The following is a 15683-nucleotide window of genomic DNA, read 5'->3' on the forward strand; positions in this document are numbered from 1 at the left end:
CCACACACTTCCTCATCTGTGATGGCATCGTTCACAGTGTTGAAGTATGTTTACATAGACAGCAGGAGAGGCTCTGTTCTTCGGTCTGTATAAACATCAGCCTGGGACCTCAGATTAATATGTTTTTGATTTCCAAGGTTTGGGTGTATGTAGAACATTTCACGATATTATTGGACTGCTTGGTTTGAAAAATAGTGAAAAATACAGTAAAAAAAAAAAATACTGTAATCAAACATCGGCCGTGCTGATAGCTGCCCTGCGGTGTTATTTCCATTCTGTGTGAGCCACGCTGTAGCTTGTCGTCATCTGCCTTCTCCTGGGCTGTGTGCCCTCAGGTTCCCGCGGTGGAGAGGGGGGCCATCAGGCTCTCCCTGTTGCCTCTGCTCTCGGCCATTCACCGGCACAGCTCCTCAGCCCCGTCCCGGGCTGTGTCCCTTAGCGCCCAGGGCCGAGGCCCTGTCTCGGCGAGCCTCTGCGTCCTGCTGCTCGTCCTTGGAGGACGGGGCAGGGGTGTGAGCGGCCAGCACACGGCTGGGCGTCTCACTTGGCCCATGAGCTGTGTGATGAAGGCGCTGTGAAGAGCCCGCTTTAGTATGTGTAACCCTTACGTGTTTTACTTTCCTTTCGGTCAGGTATCCTGAAGAACTTGCCTGGCACACAAATTTAAGTCGAAAAATCTTGAGAAAGTCTCCACAGCTGGAAAAGTTTCACCAGTTTCTGGTCAGCGAAACTGAATCTGTGAGTAGATGACTTCAGGCTTGCTGGTTTCCTTGAAGCCTTAGTATCGCAGTTTTATTTCAACCACGCTTGCCGCTGGCAGTGATTAGGTAGATACGTCACATAGAAAAGCACCCTGAACTCATTGTGAGCGCCCCTGTAACATCTGGTAACGTAGGTATTAGTAGCGCCTCTGATCACGCCGAGTCCCGGGGGCGCCGGTACGGTTGTCCGGGTTGTTTCTGGTGTCGCTCACTGCAGCCATGGCTGGGCCCGGCACTCTGTTCCCCGGCCCCCACGTTGGAGCATATTCTGTCTGCTTTCATGTCCTTTTGGGCTGCACATGCCGGGTGCCTCCCTTGGAGAGAAGGTGATGGGTGTTTATGGCCGTCTTTATTTGATTAAAAGTGCTATACTCCACCTTTGCCAAACAGAAGAACACCATGTAAATGTGACAGGCTTGGTTCTTGTAAAACGACATGGTCTTTGCCCCCTGGTTCCTCAGCCGCCGCCTGATTGCCGTTCAGTCACTAAGCTTCTTACCTTTAGCACCACATCTTCCCCAGCAAACAACTGCCCCCGCATGCAGTGCGTGACTGAGTGAGCGCCCACGAGCAACGGGCGTTGGCAGCGTTGCGGTTTCCTTTCTGTCTCACGCACGGCATCGGAAGCTCCCCTTCCTGTTCTCTAGCCTCCTTTGCCGGGCCCAGGACCCCCAAGTGCCACCAGATGGTTTTGTTTCCTTGTTGCCCTGAGCTTCTTTGTCCGCCTGGCGGGACTGTTTGCTTCCCATGATTCTTGCCTTGAAGCCACGGCCAGTTTAGAAGCGCTTCACCTCACTCAGTTCTGATCTGCTCAGTCCACAGCTGCATGCTCTCAGGCTTCCCGTCCACTCGGGTGAGCTGGTAGACAGGCTCCTGTAGGCCTGGTTTCCCACTCCCGCCGTGTAGAGCAGCACATGGTGCTGGGCACCGCCTGTGCCCCCTTGTTGGCGCAGACTTCAGTTCTGATGATCTCAGTCCACAGCTGCCTGCTCTCAGGCTTCCCGTCCACTTGGGTGAGCTGGTAAGCAGGCTCCTGTTGGCCTGGTTTCCCACTCCCGCCGTGTTGAGCAGCACAGGGTGCTGGGCACCGCCCGTGCCCCCTTGTTGACGCAGACTTGTGCAGAAAGCGCTTCTCTGGCTTGGCGTTTAATCTCCAGGAGTGTGTGAACCATCAGCGAAAGTGCAGATTTGCACTTGAGCAGAGCGTTCGTCATCCTGCGTCCATGTGAGGTGACTGACGAGTGCGGGGTGGCTGTTCAGACAGGAAGCCCAGGTTGTCAAGGAGCAGAAGCCTCCTGGCAGCTGACAGTTTTTGGCTTTTTGTTGGGCATTCAGTCCTAAGCTGTTAAAATAGAGTTGTGAGTGTCACAGGTGCTGGATTTTTCAAAGAATCTTTGAACAGTCAAACATGTGAACAGATGTCCTGACCCAAGGGTGAAGGTCTGGAGGATGGCTGATCAGTGTGGAGGTTTAGTTGTTGTCTGCCTTCCGCTGAGGAGGCAGTGGTTGACGGGGCGGTGTCCAGGAATACAGAGCAGGTGTGGGCTGCTCCTGGAGACAGGAGAACCAGGAAATAGAAGTTACGGTTTCACCTGTGAGGGGACACTTCTAGGGGGCTTTCTGTCCTCTGTGCATGTTGTACTTGAGTTTCTAACGAACTAATGTCATTCTGACATTAATGCCAAAGACATGCCAAAGAATGCTCAAAGTACCGCACAATTGCACTCGTTTCACGCTAGTAAAGTAATGCTCAAAATTCTCCAAGCCAGGCTTCAACAATACGTGAACCGTGAGCTTCCAGATGTTCAAGCTGGTTTTACAAAAGGCAGAGGAACCAGATATCAGATTGCTAACATCCTTTGAATCATCGAAAAAGCAAGAGAGTTCCAGAAAAACATCTATTTCTGCTTTATTGACTATGCCAAAGCCTTTGACTGTGTGGATCACAATAAACTGTGGAAAATTCTGAAAGAGATGGGAATACCAGACCACCTGACCTGCCTCTTCAGAAATATGTATGCAGATCGGGAAGCAACAGTTCGAACTGGACATGATACAACAGACTGGTTCCAAATAGGAAAAGGAGTACATCAAGGCTGTATATTGTCACCCTGCTTATTTAACTTATATGCAAAGTACATCATGAGAAGTGCTGGGCTGGATGAAGCACAAGCTGGAATCAAGATTGCCGGGAGAAATATCAATAACCTCAGATATGTATATGATACCACCCTTATGGCAGAAAGTAAAGAAGAACTAAAGAGCTTCTTGATGAAAGTGAAAGAGGAGAGTGAAAAGTTGGCTTAAAGCCCAACATTTAGAAAATGATCATGGCATCTGGTCCTATCACTTCATGACAAATAGTTGGGGAAATAGTGGAATCAGTGGCAGACTTTATTTTGGGGGGCTCCAAAATGACTGCAGATGGTGACTGCACCCATGAAATTAAAAGACGCTTACTCCTTGGATGAAAAGTTATGACCAACTTAGCATATTAAAAAGCAGAGACGTTACTTTGCGCAACAAAGTCTGTCTAGTCAAGGCTATGGTTTTTCCAGTAGTCATGTATGGATGTGAGAGTTGGACTGTGAAGAAAGCTGAGCACCAAAGAATTAATGCTTTTGAACTGTGGTGTTGGAGAAGACTTTTGAGAGTCCCTTGGACTGCAAGGAGATCCAACCAGTCCATCCTAAAGGAAATCAGTCCTGAATATTCATTGGAAGGACTGATGCAGAAGTCGAAACTCCAATACTTTGGCCACCTGATGCGAAGAGCTGACTCATTGGAAAAGACCCTGATGCTGGGAAAGATTGAAGGCGGGAGGAGAAGGGGACAACAGGATGAGATGGCTGGATGACATCACTGACTCAATGGACATGAGTTTGGGTAAACTCCGGGAGTTGGTGCTGGACAGGGAGGCCTGGCGTGCTGCAGGCAATGGGGTCGCAAATAGTCAGACATGACTGAGCGACTGAACTGAACTGAATGTCATTCTGAGGGACAGGGATTACTGTCTTTTGATAGTGGCCATTTATCCACTAGTAGAAAAATCGGTCTCACTTGCTGTATACGTGATGGTACTAACTTTGGTGTTCTGTGTATGGTTATACAGTATTTTCTTAATGCATTGGAAGTAATGCCCAATATTAATTTTTTCTGCTGTTTTTAATGTCGTTGCTGATTTTTAACAATTTTATTTTCAAGGGAAACATCAGCCGTCAGGAAGCCGTCAGCATGATTCCCCCGCTGTTGCTGAATGCTCACCCTCACCATAAGGTACTCTGAGCCTTACATGGAAAATGCTGGTATTCATCTCTCTCTGTTTTGTTGAGACCTTTTATCTTAATGTGGTTCATCATTTATTTTTCCTTTTCACTTTGGGTGAAGTGGAAAATGATACGTATTTTACTTTAGGTTCTCTTTGCAATTTTTACAGCTCAGTTTTTTTACTTGCTGTTGAGATTATCTTCATTGTCTCTGACTCAGTCAGGTTGAAATCACAGTGAACCCATACCGAGGGCTTGTTGAATGCCAACCATGGTTCTTTGTTCTTTTTGTGAATTAATTCTTTATTGCACACACGTCCCTGTGAGGGCAGATGCTATCACTGTCCCTGTTTTTCCAGATGAGAAAAAGGAGGCAAAGAAAAACGGAGGTAATTGGCTTAAAGTTAGAAGTTAGTTGTCAGGGGCCAAACTGAGATTGGAACCCAGCGAACTCTGCCCCCTAGCATTCTGTTACAATGCTTTTTGCATTTAGTATCTTTACTCGTCATCCCTGAATGTATTTTTCTGCCGGTTTCTAGTGCTGTTTTTGTTCCTGTTTCTTGTGGAGCGAGTATCTTTCTCCTTCTGTGGTTTGGGGGCGATATATATTAGGGCATCCTGACAAATAGAACATATGCCATAGATTTATCTTATAAATAAATGTGCTTAGGTCCTAAAGTAGAAATGAAAAATAATCTTAAATTGTTCTAAGTTAGATGTAGGATAGTTGAGTTATATAAAGAAAAACATCAAACGTTTTCTTGCTTTTCACTAGATCTTAGATATGTGTGCAGCTCCCGGGTCAAAGACCACACAGTTGATTGAAATGCTGCATGCGGACATGAACGTTCCCTTCCCAGGTATGTGTGGGGCTGGGGTCTGGGGGTGGGGGTGCTGCTCTGGTGGGTGGTGGATGAGGGAAAGAGCAAACACAGTGATAGCTTACAGTGAACGGTTTGATCTCCGAAGAAGATGTAGCTTCGGGACCAGGGACCAGGCTTGATTGCTCAAGAGCTTTTGTGTAGCAGAGTTTTATTAAAGTATGAAAGGGACAGGGAAAGCTTCTGACACAGACATCAGAAGGGGGGCGGAGAGTGCCCACTCGCTAGTGTTAGCAAGGGAGCTATATACTTTTTAAATTAGTTATTACAGTAAATCAAAAGAATGCCTCAAGGTTGTAAAAATTTTACGAGACCCACTCCACAATTTACATTTTACGATAATAGAATTAGAACTTAACAATACAAAGGTCCCACCAGACCCACTCCCATGATGTACATTCTAAGATACCATGATTGGTCAGAAGGTTTTCAGGAAGGGGACACTGTCCTCACACAGGATTGTTGTTATATAATTCCTAGGACAGAGTTTAAACTGGGTTGTTTGTTGTGTAATCATCAGTTCCAGGCTTAAAAAAAAACACAAAAACTTAGTTTTACGTGACTAAGACTAAGGAATGTAGAGAAAAAAAGAAAAGGTGTTTGTTCTTTCCTCCTCCTTGAGAATTCCAGATCTTTTTTCCTCCCTGGGTACCCATGACTTCTTGTCAGCCTGCCTAGGAATTGACTGTCTGTACAGGCGTCAGGCAGCTGGGTTCCCTGTCTCTGAAAGCAGAGCTGGGTGCTGTGCCTGACCCCGTCATCTGTGCCCTCGCGTGCCCCGTGGAGAGGGGCCTTCAGTTTAGTATCACGCATGGTTTCTGTAAAAGCATGTGATGTTTCTTTTAGAAGCCACAGTAGGTAGATTTTTTTTTTTAATCTGCCTGGTGAAAATCTCTGGCTGCTTCGCACCCTGGTTACATCACGCGGGATCTCTCATCACGGCGAGCCTGCCCTCGCTGTGGTGCTAGGCCCAGGAGTTGATCCCCAGCGTGTGGGATCTCAGGTCTCCCACCAGGGTTTGGACCCACGTTCCCTGCATGGTGAGGCCGAGTCTTAACCACCAGACCCCAAGGGGGGCCCCAGTAGGTTGATTTCAGTTTGAATTTTCAGGAGTCCCCGTCCCACATTGGGGTTTTGGTTCTCTTCTGACAGTTGGTACCTGTGTGAGAGGCGGGAGGATGTCGTTTAGAGCCACTGTCAGACTCCCCAGGTTCAAATCCCACCAGCGTCTGGTAGGTGAATTATGTGACGTTTCCAGGCTCCACATAGGAAACGAGGCTTCCGTCTTGAACTTGGAGGACATTAGGTCGATGGCAAAGGTCCGAGCCTCCTCGGCAAGTGGACCCTCAGGAGCCTTAGTCCTCACCTCACTCTGGGAGCTGACTCTCAGGGTCTGTAGTGGAGCCCCAGCATGTGTGGCCTATTTTAAACACTTGTCAGGAGACTCTCTTAGTTTCCACATCTTTCTCTCCTCGCTCGCCCTTTTTTTGTTAATAGTCAATGGTAGAAAAGCTAGTTTGGGCAGAATAAGCCGTCCAAAGTGAGGAACTGTTGGCGAGATGAATTTTGAAGATTTGACATTTTAAGGGACTTGAAACCCCTGCCAAGCCGCCTGCTTCCTTCTCCTGGACCGCGGCCCCAGTTCCGGCAAGTCTGAGGCTGGGTTGCTGGTCTCACCTGCCGGCCTGGGGGCGAGCACTGCTCCCTGTCTGCTGCCTTTAACCCGACGCCGCCCTTTGCGCTCGCAGAGGGCTTTGTCATCGCCAACGACGTGGACAACAAGCGCTGCTACCTGCTGGTGCACCAGGCCAAGCGGCTGGGCAGCCCCTGCATCATGGTGGTCAACCACGACGCGTCCTGCATCCCGCGCCTGCAGGTGGACGTCAACGGCAGGAAGGAAGTCCTCTTCTACGACCGCATCCTCTGTGACGTCCCTTGCAGGTACCGTCAGGAGGCCGGGAAGCCCAGCGTCCCCACGAGAAAGCAAGTCAGAGTCTAAAGTGAAGTTGCACGTGGGTAGTGAATCGGTCACAGCTGGTTTGAAGAGAGAGGCAGTGTGAGCCTAAATCAGAAAACAGAAACAGTTTTAGTGATAAACTGAAGGAGATCAGAGAGGGGCGGTTTTAATGGTCTTGAAAGGGAACGTGAAGACGATAGCAGAGAGCAGTGATATCACATAGAGCCTTGTTGCGGGCACTGCTGGGAGTGAGGTGTGAGTGTTCGTTCAGCGCCTGCTTGCGGTGAGTGTAGATACAGCGTCACAGCGTAATAATCGGTGTTAACACCCGGTGAATCCTGAGTAGGACATCCAGGGGTTCCGTGAAGGTTGGCGAACTCATGCATTTGTACACGTATCTTTCTTTGATATTTATTATGTTAGATTTTTGTAGAGTTTACTGATAAAAGAATTTCAAGGTATAGCTGAATTGCTGAGTTTTTCCAAGAAGGAAAGAGTAAAACTAAAGTGGCTAAGTTCCCGGAGACAGTGCCATAGGTGAGGACGTCAAACGTGTCTCTCGGAGCACGTGACTTGGCCAGACTGTTCTACAGAACCCGCCATCGTGCTTTGTTAGCTCTAAACGCAGCGTTTAAGTGGGATGCACTGTTACCAAGTCCTGTCTTGTTTAAACAAATGGTAGTTTTACTGCTGGTGGCAGAGCTCAGTGGCGGCATTACTGTGTGCCAAACGCCCGGAAGAATTCTCCTTCAGAAAAGTTGAAATAGGTCATGAGCTGCATTCGTTTTTTTTTTTTTTTTATCTCAGATTGCAGGTTTTTAGTTTTCTTTTGGATTAGATGTTTTCCCACTCCTGTGGTTTTTTATCCTCTCTCTTTTTTTGAATTGGAGGATAATTGCTTTACCACATTGTGCTGGCCTCTGCCATACATTCCCGTGACTCAGCTTCAGCGGGTGTACATCTGTCCCCTCCCTCCGTCTCCCACCCCTCTAGGTGGTCACAGAGCGCTGGGTTGTGCTCCCTGTGTTCTTGTGATCAGAGATACAACACTGTGACCATGATGTGACCTCTGAGTTGTAAGCTGCGGCAGTCATAATTTTAGTCCCCACAGTACAAGCAGGGGATGTCATTTGAAAGCCATTGTATCTTACAGGACATTTCCACCCTGCAGAGCCTTCACCTCAAGGACCTGTGACTAGACCACAGTGAAAATTACATTTTACAGGGAAAGCCAGCGGACACAGGAATTCCTCCAAAAAATCTGGGGTTCAAAATTAGACCCGGACAAAAAGACTTAATTGATCAACTGTATTATGAAATTTACATGGAAATGATTTCTGTTAAATAGGAGTAGAAATTTTTAAAATGTTTAATTGATACAGAGAACACTCGTGGTAAAGAAATTAAATTGGCTTACTGAATTTGCTGAGGAAGTCCTTTATAAGTTTATCATTATTCATGTAATTCTGATTAAAATGCTGCTGTTCATCAGCAAGTTTCTAAGTAGCAGGATCAGATTGTTATCTGTGTTCAGAGTTCTTTCCTAGGTCTGGAGATAGTGTTTTGCTGGTATTTCTCTTAAATGGAAGCAAATTACTGTCTCTTTGTTGAGCGAGGTTTCCTACTCATATCTTTTATTTCCTTGTTGAATTAAAATTGAAATATAATTAGAAAGTTTAATGCATTAGAGTGTCCTCCAAAGAGAAATAGGAAGTTTATTGGGGCTTGTGAGAATTAGATTGTTTTCTAAGTGGTACTCATAATACCCTTTAGCTTGGATTATTACGCTCCAGTCATCCTCTGGTACAGAGTTTTAAGTTCTTAAATGTCTTTCTTTGCAGTGGAGATGGCACAATGAGAAAAAACATTGATGTCTGGAAGAAGTGGAGCACTTTGAACAGCCTGCAGCTGCATGGGTAAGTCAGCTGTACCTACCTGGTGGCCCTGGGCGACTAGGAGGTGAGTGAAGGCTTACGATCGAATCCCTGAGCATGCAGAGCTTCAGCTGGCTGACGCAAGCCTCGGAGCTGCCTTCTTGAGTCTGCATATTTGTCAGGAGTTGGTTCTGAAACCTTTTAAGAGTAGGACACGAAATTGTATACATTTCAGGTACGCATGTATCAAAAATGCCTTTTATTTTCTAAACATGTTGTCCATGAAAAGACCGTTTCTTACTAATCTTTCTCCTCTCTGTTTTCAGTTCTTTGTGTTGAATTATTTTACCTTTTAACATCTGATCTCAGAAATATTTATGGCTATCTTTAAAAAATTTTTTGAAAAGTTCTTAAAACTGAAAGGAAAAAGGCAATCTTATAACTCAGATATATTTTTATAATTCATCGTGTATTGTAGTGTTTCCCTGTGCATAGGAATTTTTTAAATTGTACTATCTACAGAGCTTTGGTTTTTTATTTCATTTAACATCAGAATCACAGATGCAGAACTGTGGGTGACCTAGAGTGTGCACGCGTGTGTGCTCAGTTGCTCAGTTGTGTCCAGCTCTTTGCAACTCTGTGGACTACAGGCCACTGGGCTCCTCTGTCCATGGGGTTTTTCCAGGCAAGAATACTGGAATGGGTTGCCATTTCCTTCCCTGGGATATCTTCCCCACCCAGGGATCAAACCTGAGTCTCCTTCATTGACAGGCGGATCTGTACCATTGAACCACCACCTGTGAAGCCCTGATCTAGAGTATCCTAATGAATATTTTTGTAATCCTGATACTAATCCATATTATCTAAATATATTGCTTAACTACTGTGATAATTGGGCGGAGGTGGGAAGCAAAATTCACTGGTACAGAAAAAAAATATTAAAGTTAAAAAAAAGTATCTGTAAACAATGTTGATACTTATCTACATTATCCAAATTTATTACTTAAATATGCTGATAATTGAGAAAAAACCAAAATCCACTGGTGCAGAAAAAATAATGAAAGTAAAAAAAAGTATCTATAAGCAGCGTTGCAGCCAGTTAAGCCGACTGTGCCCGTTTCCCCGTGGGAGCCCAGTGTGCAGTGGCTGCAGACGGCAGCCTCCTTGGGAGGGTACGCACCTGTTCCCTGCACAGGTTGCCCTAAGGGGCCTTGGAGACAACTCTTTCTAGTCGGCATTCATGACTGGCCTGCTGTCCCCAGTCTGTTCCTGGGTTGGGAGGATCCCCTGGAGAAGGAAATGGCAACCCACTCCAGAACCCTTGCCTGGAGAATCCCATGGACAGAGGAGCCTGGTAGGCTACAGTCCATGGGGTCGCAAAGAGTCGGACACGACTGAGAAAGTTCACTTTCACTTTCATAAGCAATGTTGTTACTGTTCTGTTAACCTTTCCCAACATGTGGACAAGCAAAGCATAAAGCTAACAACTGAATTCAATATATTAGGAAAATTTCACTATTAAAAAGACCATACAAATACATGATTTTTCTTTCTATTAGCAGTTGGTGTATTCTAAACCTAAATTCCTGTTTCATGTGAAGCATTGAATTGATATAGTTAAGTAATAAATTTAGATAATATAGGTTAGTATCAACACTGTTTACAGATACTTTGTTTTTCAATTATCAGAATAGTTAAGTAATAGATTTAGACAATATAGATTAGTATCAGGATTACAGAGGTCACCTAAAATAGTCATAGTCAACACTTAGAGGATACCATCTGCATACACGTATACACACCGAATGTAGGTTAAGTGTATTAATCGCATCGCATTGGACCTCCCTGGTGGCCCAGTGATGAAGAATCTGCCTGCCCACACGGGGGACGTGGGTTTGAGCCCTGGTCTGGGAGGATCCCACGTGCCTTGGGGCAGCTGAGCCTGTGAGCCGCAGCTGCTGGAGGCCTCGCGCTAGAGCCTGTGCTCTGCAACAGAGGCCTAGCACAGCCAGAACTCAAGTGAAAATGAGCGAGTGCACAGAATTCACTTTTAAATGAAGCGTGTCACATAGACTTAGAAGATGGGATTTACTTTCACAGAGGAACATAAAATGGAGTTATGTTGAAAAAATTTTTTTTTAAATGGAGTTACATTGAAAATCCTGATATTCAAAAAGGTATTTCTTCTGTGAAGAGCCTTATGAACAAAAGGAAAGTCTTGTAAAAGATTGGACACACTATTTTTGTGAGTGGCACATTCTGGGTTTATGGGTATCGGTTGCTCCCCACATGGGAGATGAAGGATTTCTACAGATACGTTCCTGGTATCTTCTGTCCCCTCAACCTCCCGGTTTTATTAATTTCATTGTCATTTTGAAAAGGGAAAGTTTTGTAATAATTCAGTTGGTTTCCCAAATTCTCTCCATAATTTTACCTCGGAACTATATTGGGATGTGTTAAAAATAATGAAATAGTGCCATTTGTAGCAACGTGGATGGACTTAGCGATGATCATACGAGGTGAAGTAAGCCAGACAGATAAAGTGCCACCTGATGCCACTTACATGTGGAATCTAAAAAATACAGCAAGCTAGTGACTGTCACAGGTGGAAATCAGGCTCACAGATGTGGGGAGCAGACTGGTGGTCACCAGTGGCAAGGGGAGGAGGGACAATGCAGGGCTTGGGGACTCTTGTTTTTAATCAGCACGAAGCACCTTAAATAGGCTTACACTGCCTTCGTTTAGAACCTTAAAAGGTATAATAATGAGCATTGTTCATTTTACAGAGAGTGTTTTGTATTTTGTTGTAGGTCTGTCATAGTGAAGTCGCTCAGTTGTGTCCGACTCTTTGCGACCCCATGGAGAGTAGCCAACCAGGCTCCTCTGTCCATGGGATTTTCTAGGCAAGAATACTGGAGTGGGTTGCCATTTTCTTCTCCAGGGGATCTTCCCAACCCAGGGATCGAACCCGGGTCTCCCGCATTGTAGGCAGACGCTTTAGCGTCTGAGCCACCAAGTCTGTCCTGAACTAATGAAGACCCGCTCTCGTAGGGCCTGCGACGTGTGCACCGTGTGGTTGTGCTTGGCGTAAAGTGACCTGGTATCTGGCCCTTAGTTTACAGCTGCGGATCGCAACACGGGGTGCTGAGCAGCTAGTGGAGGGGGGCAGGATGGTGTACTCTACGTGTTCGCTGAATCCCATCGAGGATGAAGCCGTCATAGCGTCTCTACTGGAAAAGAGTGAAGGTAAGTGCATGACGGATCTTTAAGAAAATGTATTTCAGAACCTTTATTGCTGTGGTGTGTTCTCCTGTAGACTTTTTCTAACTTTGTTCACGGACATTAGCTTGTATGATTAGTCCATAAACCCTACAATGAGGTGTATGCGTGCTTGTCAAGTCGCTTCAGTTGGGTCCGACTCTTTTCAAGCCTATGGACTGTAGCCGTCCAGGCTTCTCTGTCCATGGGATTCTCCAGGCACGAATACTGGAGTGGGTTGCAGTGCCCTCCTCCCAGGGAACTTCCCAGACAGGCCCACCTCTCTTATGTCTCCGGCATTGACGGGCAGGGTCTTTGCCACTAGCGCCACTTGGGAATCCTCAGAATGAGGTAGCCCTGATTACAGACATGCTTCTATAATGAATTTGTCATTTTTCATGAGAAATGAGTTTTGCCTGTTTTCTTTCTATAAGTTTGAAAGGTGGTATCAGATCCTTTACCACACCGTTGCATTTTTTAAAAGTTTTAACTGTGGTAAAACACACGTAATTTGAAATTATACAGTTAATTTAAAACATGCAGTTCACCAGCGTAACTGTGTTCACTCTTGTGTAGCCAGGCTCCCGAGCTCTTGATCTTGCAAATGAACTTCTAGGCCCTTTGAGCAGCTCCCCCATATCCCCCCCGCCCCTGCCCTCCCTGCTGTATTTTCTGTCTCTCTGTGTGACTGCTCTAGGTATCGCCTCTGAGCGGAATCATGCAGCATTTTTTTGTGTGACTGACCGGCTTATTTAGGATCATGTCCCCAAGGTTTATTCACGTTAGATGATATACTCTCAGAATTTCCCTCGTTTTTAAGGCTGAAGATATTCATTGTATGTTTAGACCGTACTTTGTTCATCCATTGATCTGTCGGTGGATGCTTGGGTCGCTTCCACATTTTAGTTGCTGTGAATAACGCTGCTTTGCACCTGGCTATACCAGCGACTCTTGAAAGACCCCGCTCTCAGTTCTTTTGGGTGTATACGAGAGTGAAATTGCTGCAGCCTGTGGTGATCCTGTGTTTGTTTGTTGAGGACCCACAATGCTTTTTCCACAGCAGCCGCACCATTTTATGTCTCTACCAGCAGTGCACGGGTTTTCCAGTTCCTCTGCATCCTCACTAGCACTCGCCATTTTCTGCTTTCTTGAATATTAACCATCCCAATGGGAGGGAGGTCTTACCACACGGTTTTACGCTGAGGGACCAGACATAACGTTTCATGTTTTCATGTCAAATATTTCTCCTATTATGTTTTTGCTGAAATGTTAACCTTTTCCATCAAATTCTCCTTAAAGCAAATAGTGGGAAATTTAAAACTAATTACATCTCCTGAATAGAATGCTACTTGCGTATGAAACAGGTTGAAATGTAGATCCTAAAACTGGTGTGCATTTCCTGAGATGGTGTCCACGACTGTCTCAGCTTCTGTTACATTCTTCTCAGTGGCTGAAAGGCCTGTGCTGTGAGGTCAGCCCTCCTGTTCTCACCTTTGCGGTCCTTTCAGTTTGAATTTCCTGTGTCGTATTTTGTTTCGCTACTCTTATCTGGGACTTGATTTCTGTGTCATGTTTTCCGTATGGAAAAGCTCCTCACTATTGGTGGTGCTGTGTTTCAGGAGGCCTGTGACGAGGAAGGTCGAGGGAGATGCAGTTTGACAGTAGGCGAGGGCCCTGTCCCCTGAGCACCCTCTCCGGGCGGGCGGGCCTTCCGTCTGCGTTCTGCTGTCACCGCTGTCTCTGCGCGCGGCTGCTCCAGCCCACGTCGTGGGCGTCTCATTCCCGTGCTCCATCAGAGGCGTGTGTGTAGACGTGGCTTCATCAGACAGTGACTCTTGCCGGGTCTTGTCCTCTGCATTTGCTGGGGATCTTAACTGCAGGGGTGGGGCCCCCACCTGAACATCCTCAGACCCAGCAGGGGGGACAGGTGGCCAGTAGGCATTCGGTCAGTGCTCGCTTCTGACCCAGATGCTAGCAGAGAGTCACCGCTGAGCCCAGGCAGCGCTGGATTGAGAAAACCAGTTTCCGTGTTTGCACTGTTACCTGGTGTTCGCATTTAGAAGCCGGAATATTTGGATGTACTGTGGCGGCCAGCGTGACGCTTTTGTCGAAGGTTTCTCACTGTTGGACCCCCGCCTTGGGGATTCTTCTGCTTTGTTTTCATGAGCCCTGCATTTTTCACAGCTTCCACGGAGCTGTGTTGGATTTTCCTTTTTGTGAGGCTGTCCATGGATCTGTCCGTGCGTTGTGGTGGGTAGTTCATCTGAGAGGTTTCCTGTAACGGCCCCAGAGTAGAGCTTCTTGTAATGGCGCTCCTATGAACACCGCTTTAGAAGGGGGCTGTCGTCCTGATGGCCGTTTTAGAAAACCAGCTTGGACCTGAAGCTGAATGTTTAAAAATGTCCACAGTTTCATCGTGTTGCTTTTTGGATCGGTATGTTTGTTCGAGATAAAGGCATGTAGACGCAGATCATTCCTTGGTGTGACTGGAGACCAGGAACCGGCCGAGCGCGGGGTCCAGCCCTGTGTGCATTTCTAGGCCGCCTGCCGCGGCCGCATCTCGGGCGCAGCGTGGACTCTGCAGCCGCTTCCTGCAGCAGCTCCTGTGCTGCCCTTTACCCACGTGGCGGCACTTGCTCTAAGTGTGCAGTTCCGTGGTCTTGAGTGACTCTTGATACTACGCTGTGGAGAAGAGCTCATTTACGGTCAGTCCCTGACCCACCCCAGAAGTCTCTGATCTGCTCTGTCTGGGTGGGTCTGGCCTCCTGGGACAGTCTCTGTAAACAGGATCTTACAGTGTGCGATCTTTTACAGCTGTTCCTTTCACTGGGATAACGGGAGTTTTTGTTTTGCTGTTGACCCGCAGGTGCTTTGGAGCTCGCCGACGTGTCCTCAGAGTTGCCAGGACTGAAGTGGGTGCCTGGGCTCTTGCAGTGGAAGGTAGTCTCCCGCCAGGACTCTGGCTCAAAAGGGCGGGTCAACTTACTAGGCCTCTTAGAGTCGTGAGAATTTTAAAGCATCCACTCTAGGGTAACTTGAATAAATGGTTCATTTGATTATGCAACTTAGAATCAGTTTCAGAATTATGTTTAATGACAAACGGTACGTTTATACAAATATTTCTGGCAGTGGAAGTTTTCCTGCCTTTATTCTGCAATCACAAGTCAGCTTTGTTCATGTACAAGTATAGCTTTGCTTTCTTCCTTTTAATTGGCTGGGATTCCAAGCTTTGTTTCCAGTAGGAAGCAATTCACTTCTCAGTGTTAGCCCAGGAACAGTCTGAGGCTTGTTTTATAAAAGAAAAAAAAAATAACCCGCTTGGAAAATGAGAATGCCACCTCATAGAATGAGTGTCCTGGTTCATGGAATAAAAGATGGTGTCATTTCTTTCTTTGCAAACCGTCCTCCTCTCTTTGGGGAGAAATGAGACGTGCCATCTCTTGAGAGCTTCCCCACCCCCTCCTCTGGCTTTCCCTGCTCTCAGATGGGCTGGTCATTGAGTCCCAACCCTCTGGCCCTGCAGGTGATGACGAAAGATGGGCAGTGGTTCGCATCCTGGGACGATGTCCCCCACAACAGACACACCCAGATCCGGCCGACCATGTTCCCCCCGAAGGACCCCGAGAAGCTTCAGGCCATGCACCTGGAGCGGTGGTGAGTTTCCGGGGAGATGCGTCTTGGGCATT

The 15683-nt window shown here is 46.7% G+C and overlaps 1 protein-coding gene and 1 non-coding gene across 2 annotated transcripts in view; both read left to right on the top strand.

Moving 5' to 3' along the window:
* Positions 1-15683, top strand: part of NSUN2 (NOP2/Sun RNA methyltransferase 2) — a 33237-nt gene that overhangs the window by 6750 nt on the left and 10804 nt on the right. Inside the window, exons 4-11 of the mRNA XM_055554686.1 lie at positions 633-738; positions 3966-4037; positions 4803-4887; positions 6657-6849; positions 8707-8781; positions 11855-11985; positions 14864-14937; positions 15521-15651. Coding sequence (XP_055410661.1) covers positions 633-738; positions 3966-4037; positions 4803-4887; positions 6657-6849; positions 8707-8781; positions 11855-11985; positions 14864-14937; positions 15521-15651 — 867 coding nt within the window. The remainder of the gene's footprint in view (positions 1-632; positions 739-3965; positions 4038-4802; positions 4888-6656; positions 6850-8706; positions 8782-11854; positions 11986-14863; positions 14938-15520; positions 15652-15683) is intronic.
* Positions 9829-9962, top strand: LOC129633511 (small nucleolar RNA SNORA70). Its single transcript, XR_008705090.1, has one exon. It is a non-coding gene; the product is annotated as a small nucleolar RNA SNORA70 (small nucleolar RNA).

The sequence above is a fragment of the Bubalus kerabau genome, chromosome 18 (assembly GCF_029407905.1).
Source record: "Bubalus kerabau isolate K-KA32 ecotype Philippines breed swamp buffalo chromosome 18, PCC_UOA_SB_1v2, whole genome shotgun sequence".
Lineage (NCBI taxonomy): Eukaryota > Metazoa > Chordata > Mammalia > Artiodactyla > Bovidae > Bubalus > Bubalus kerabau.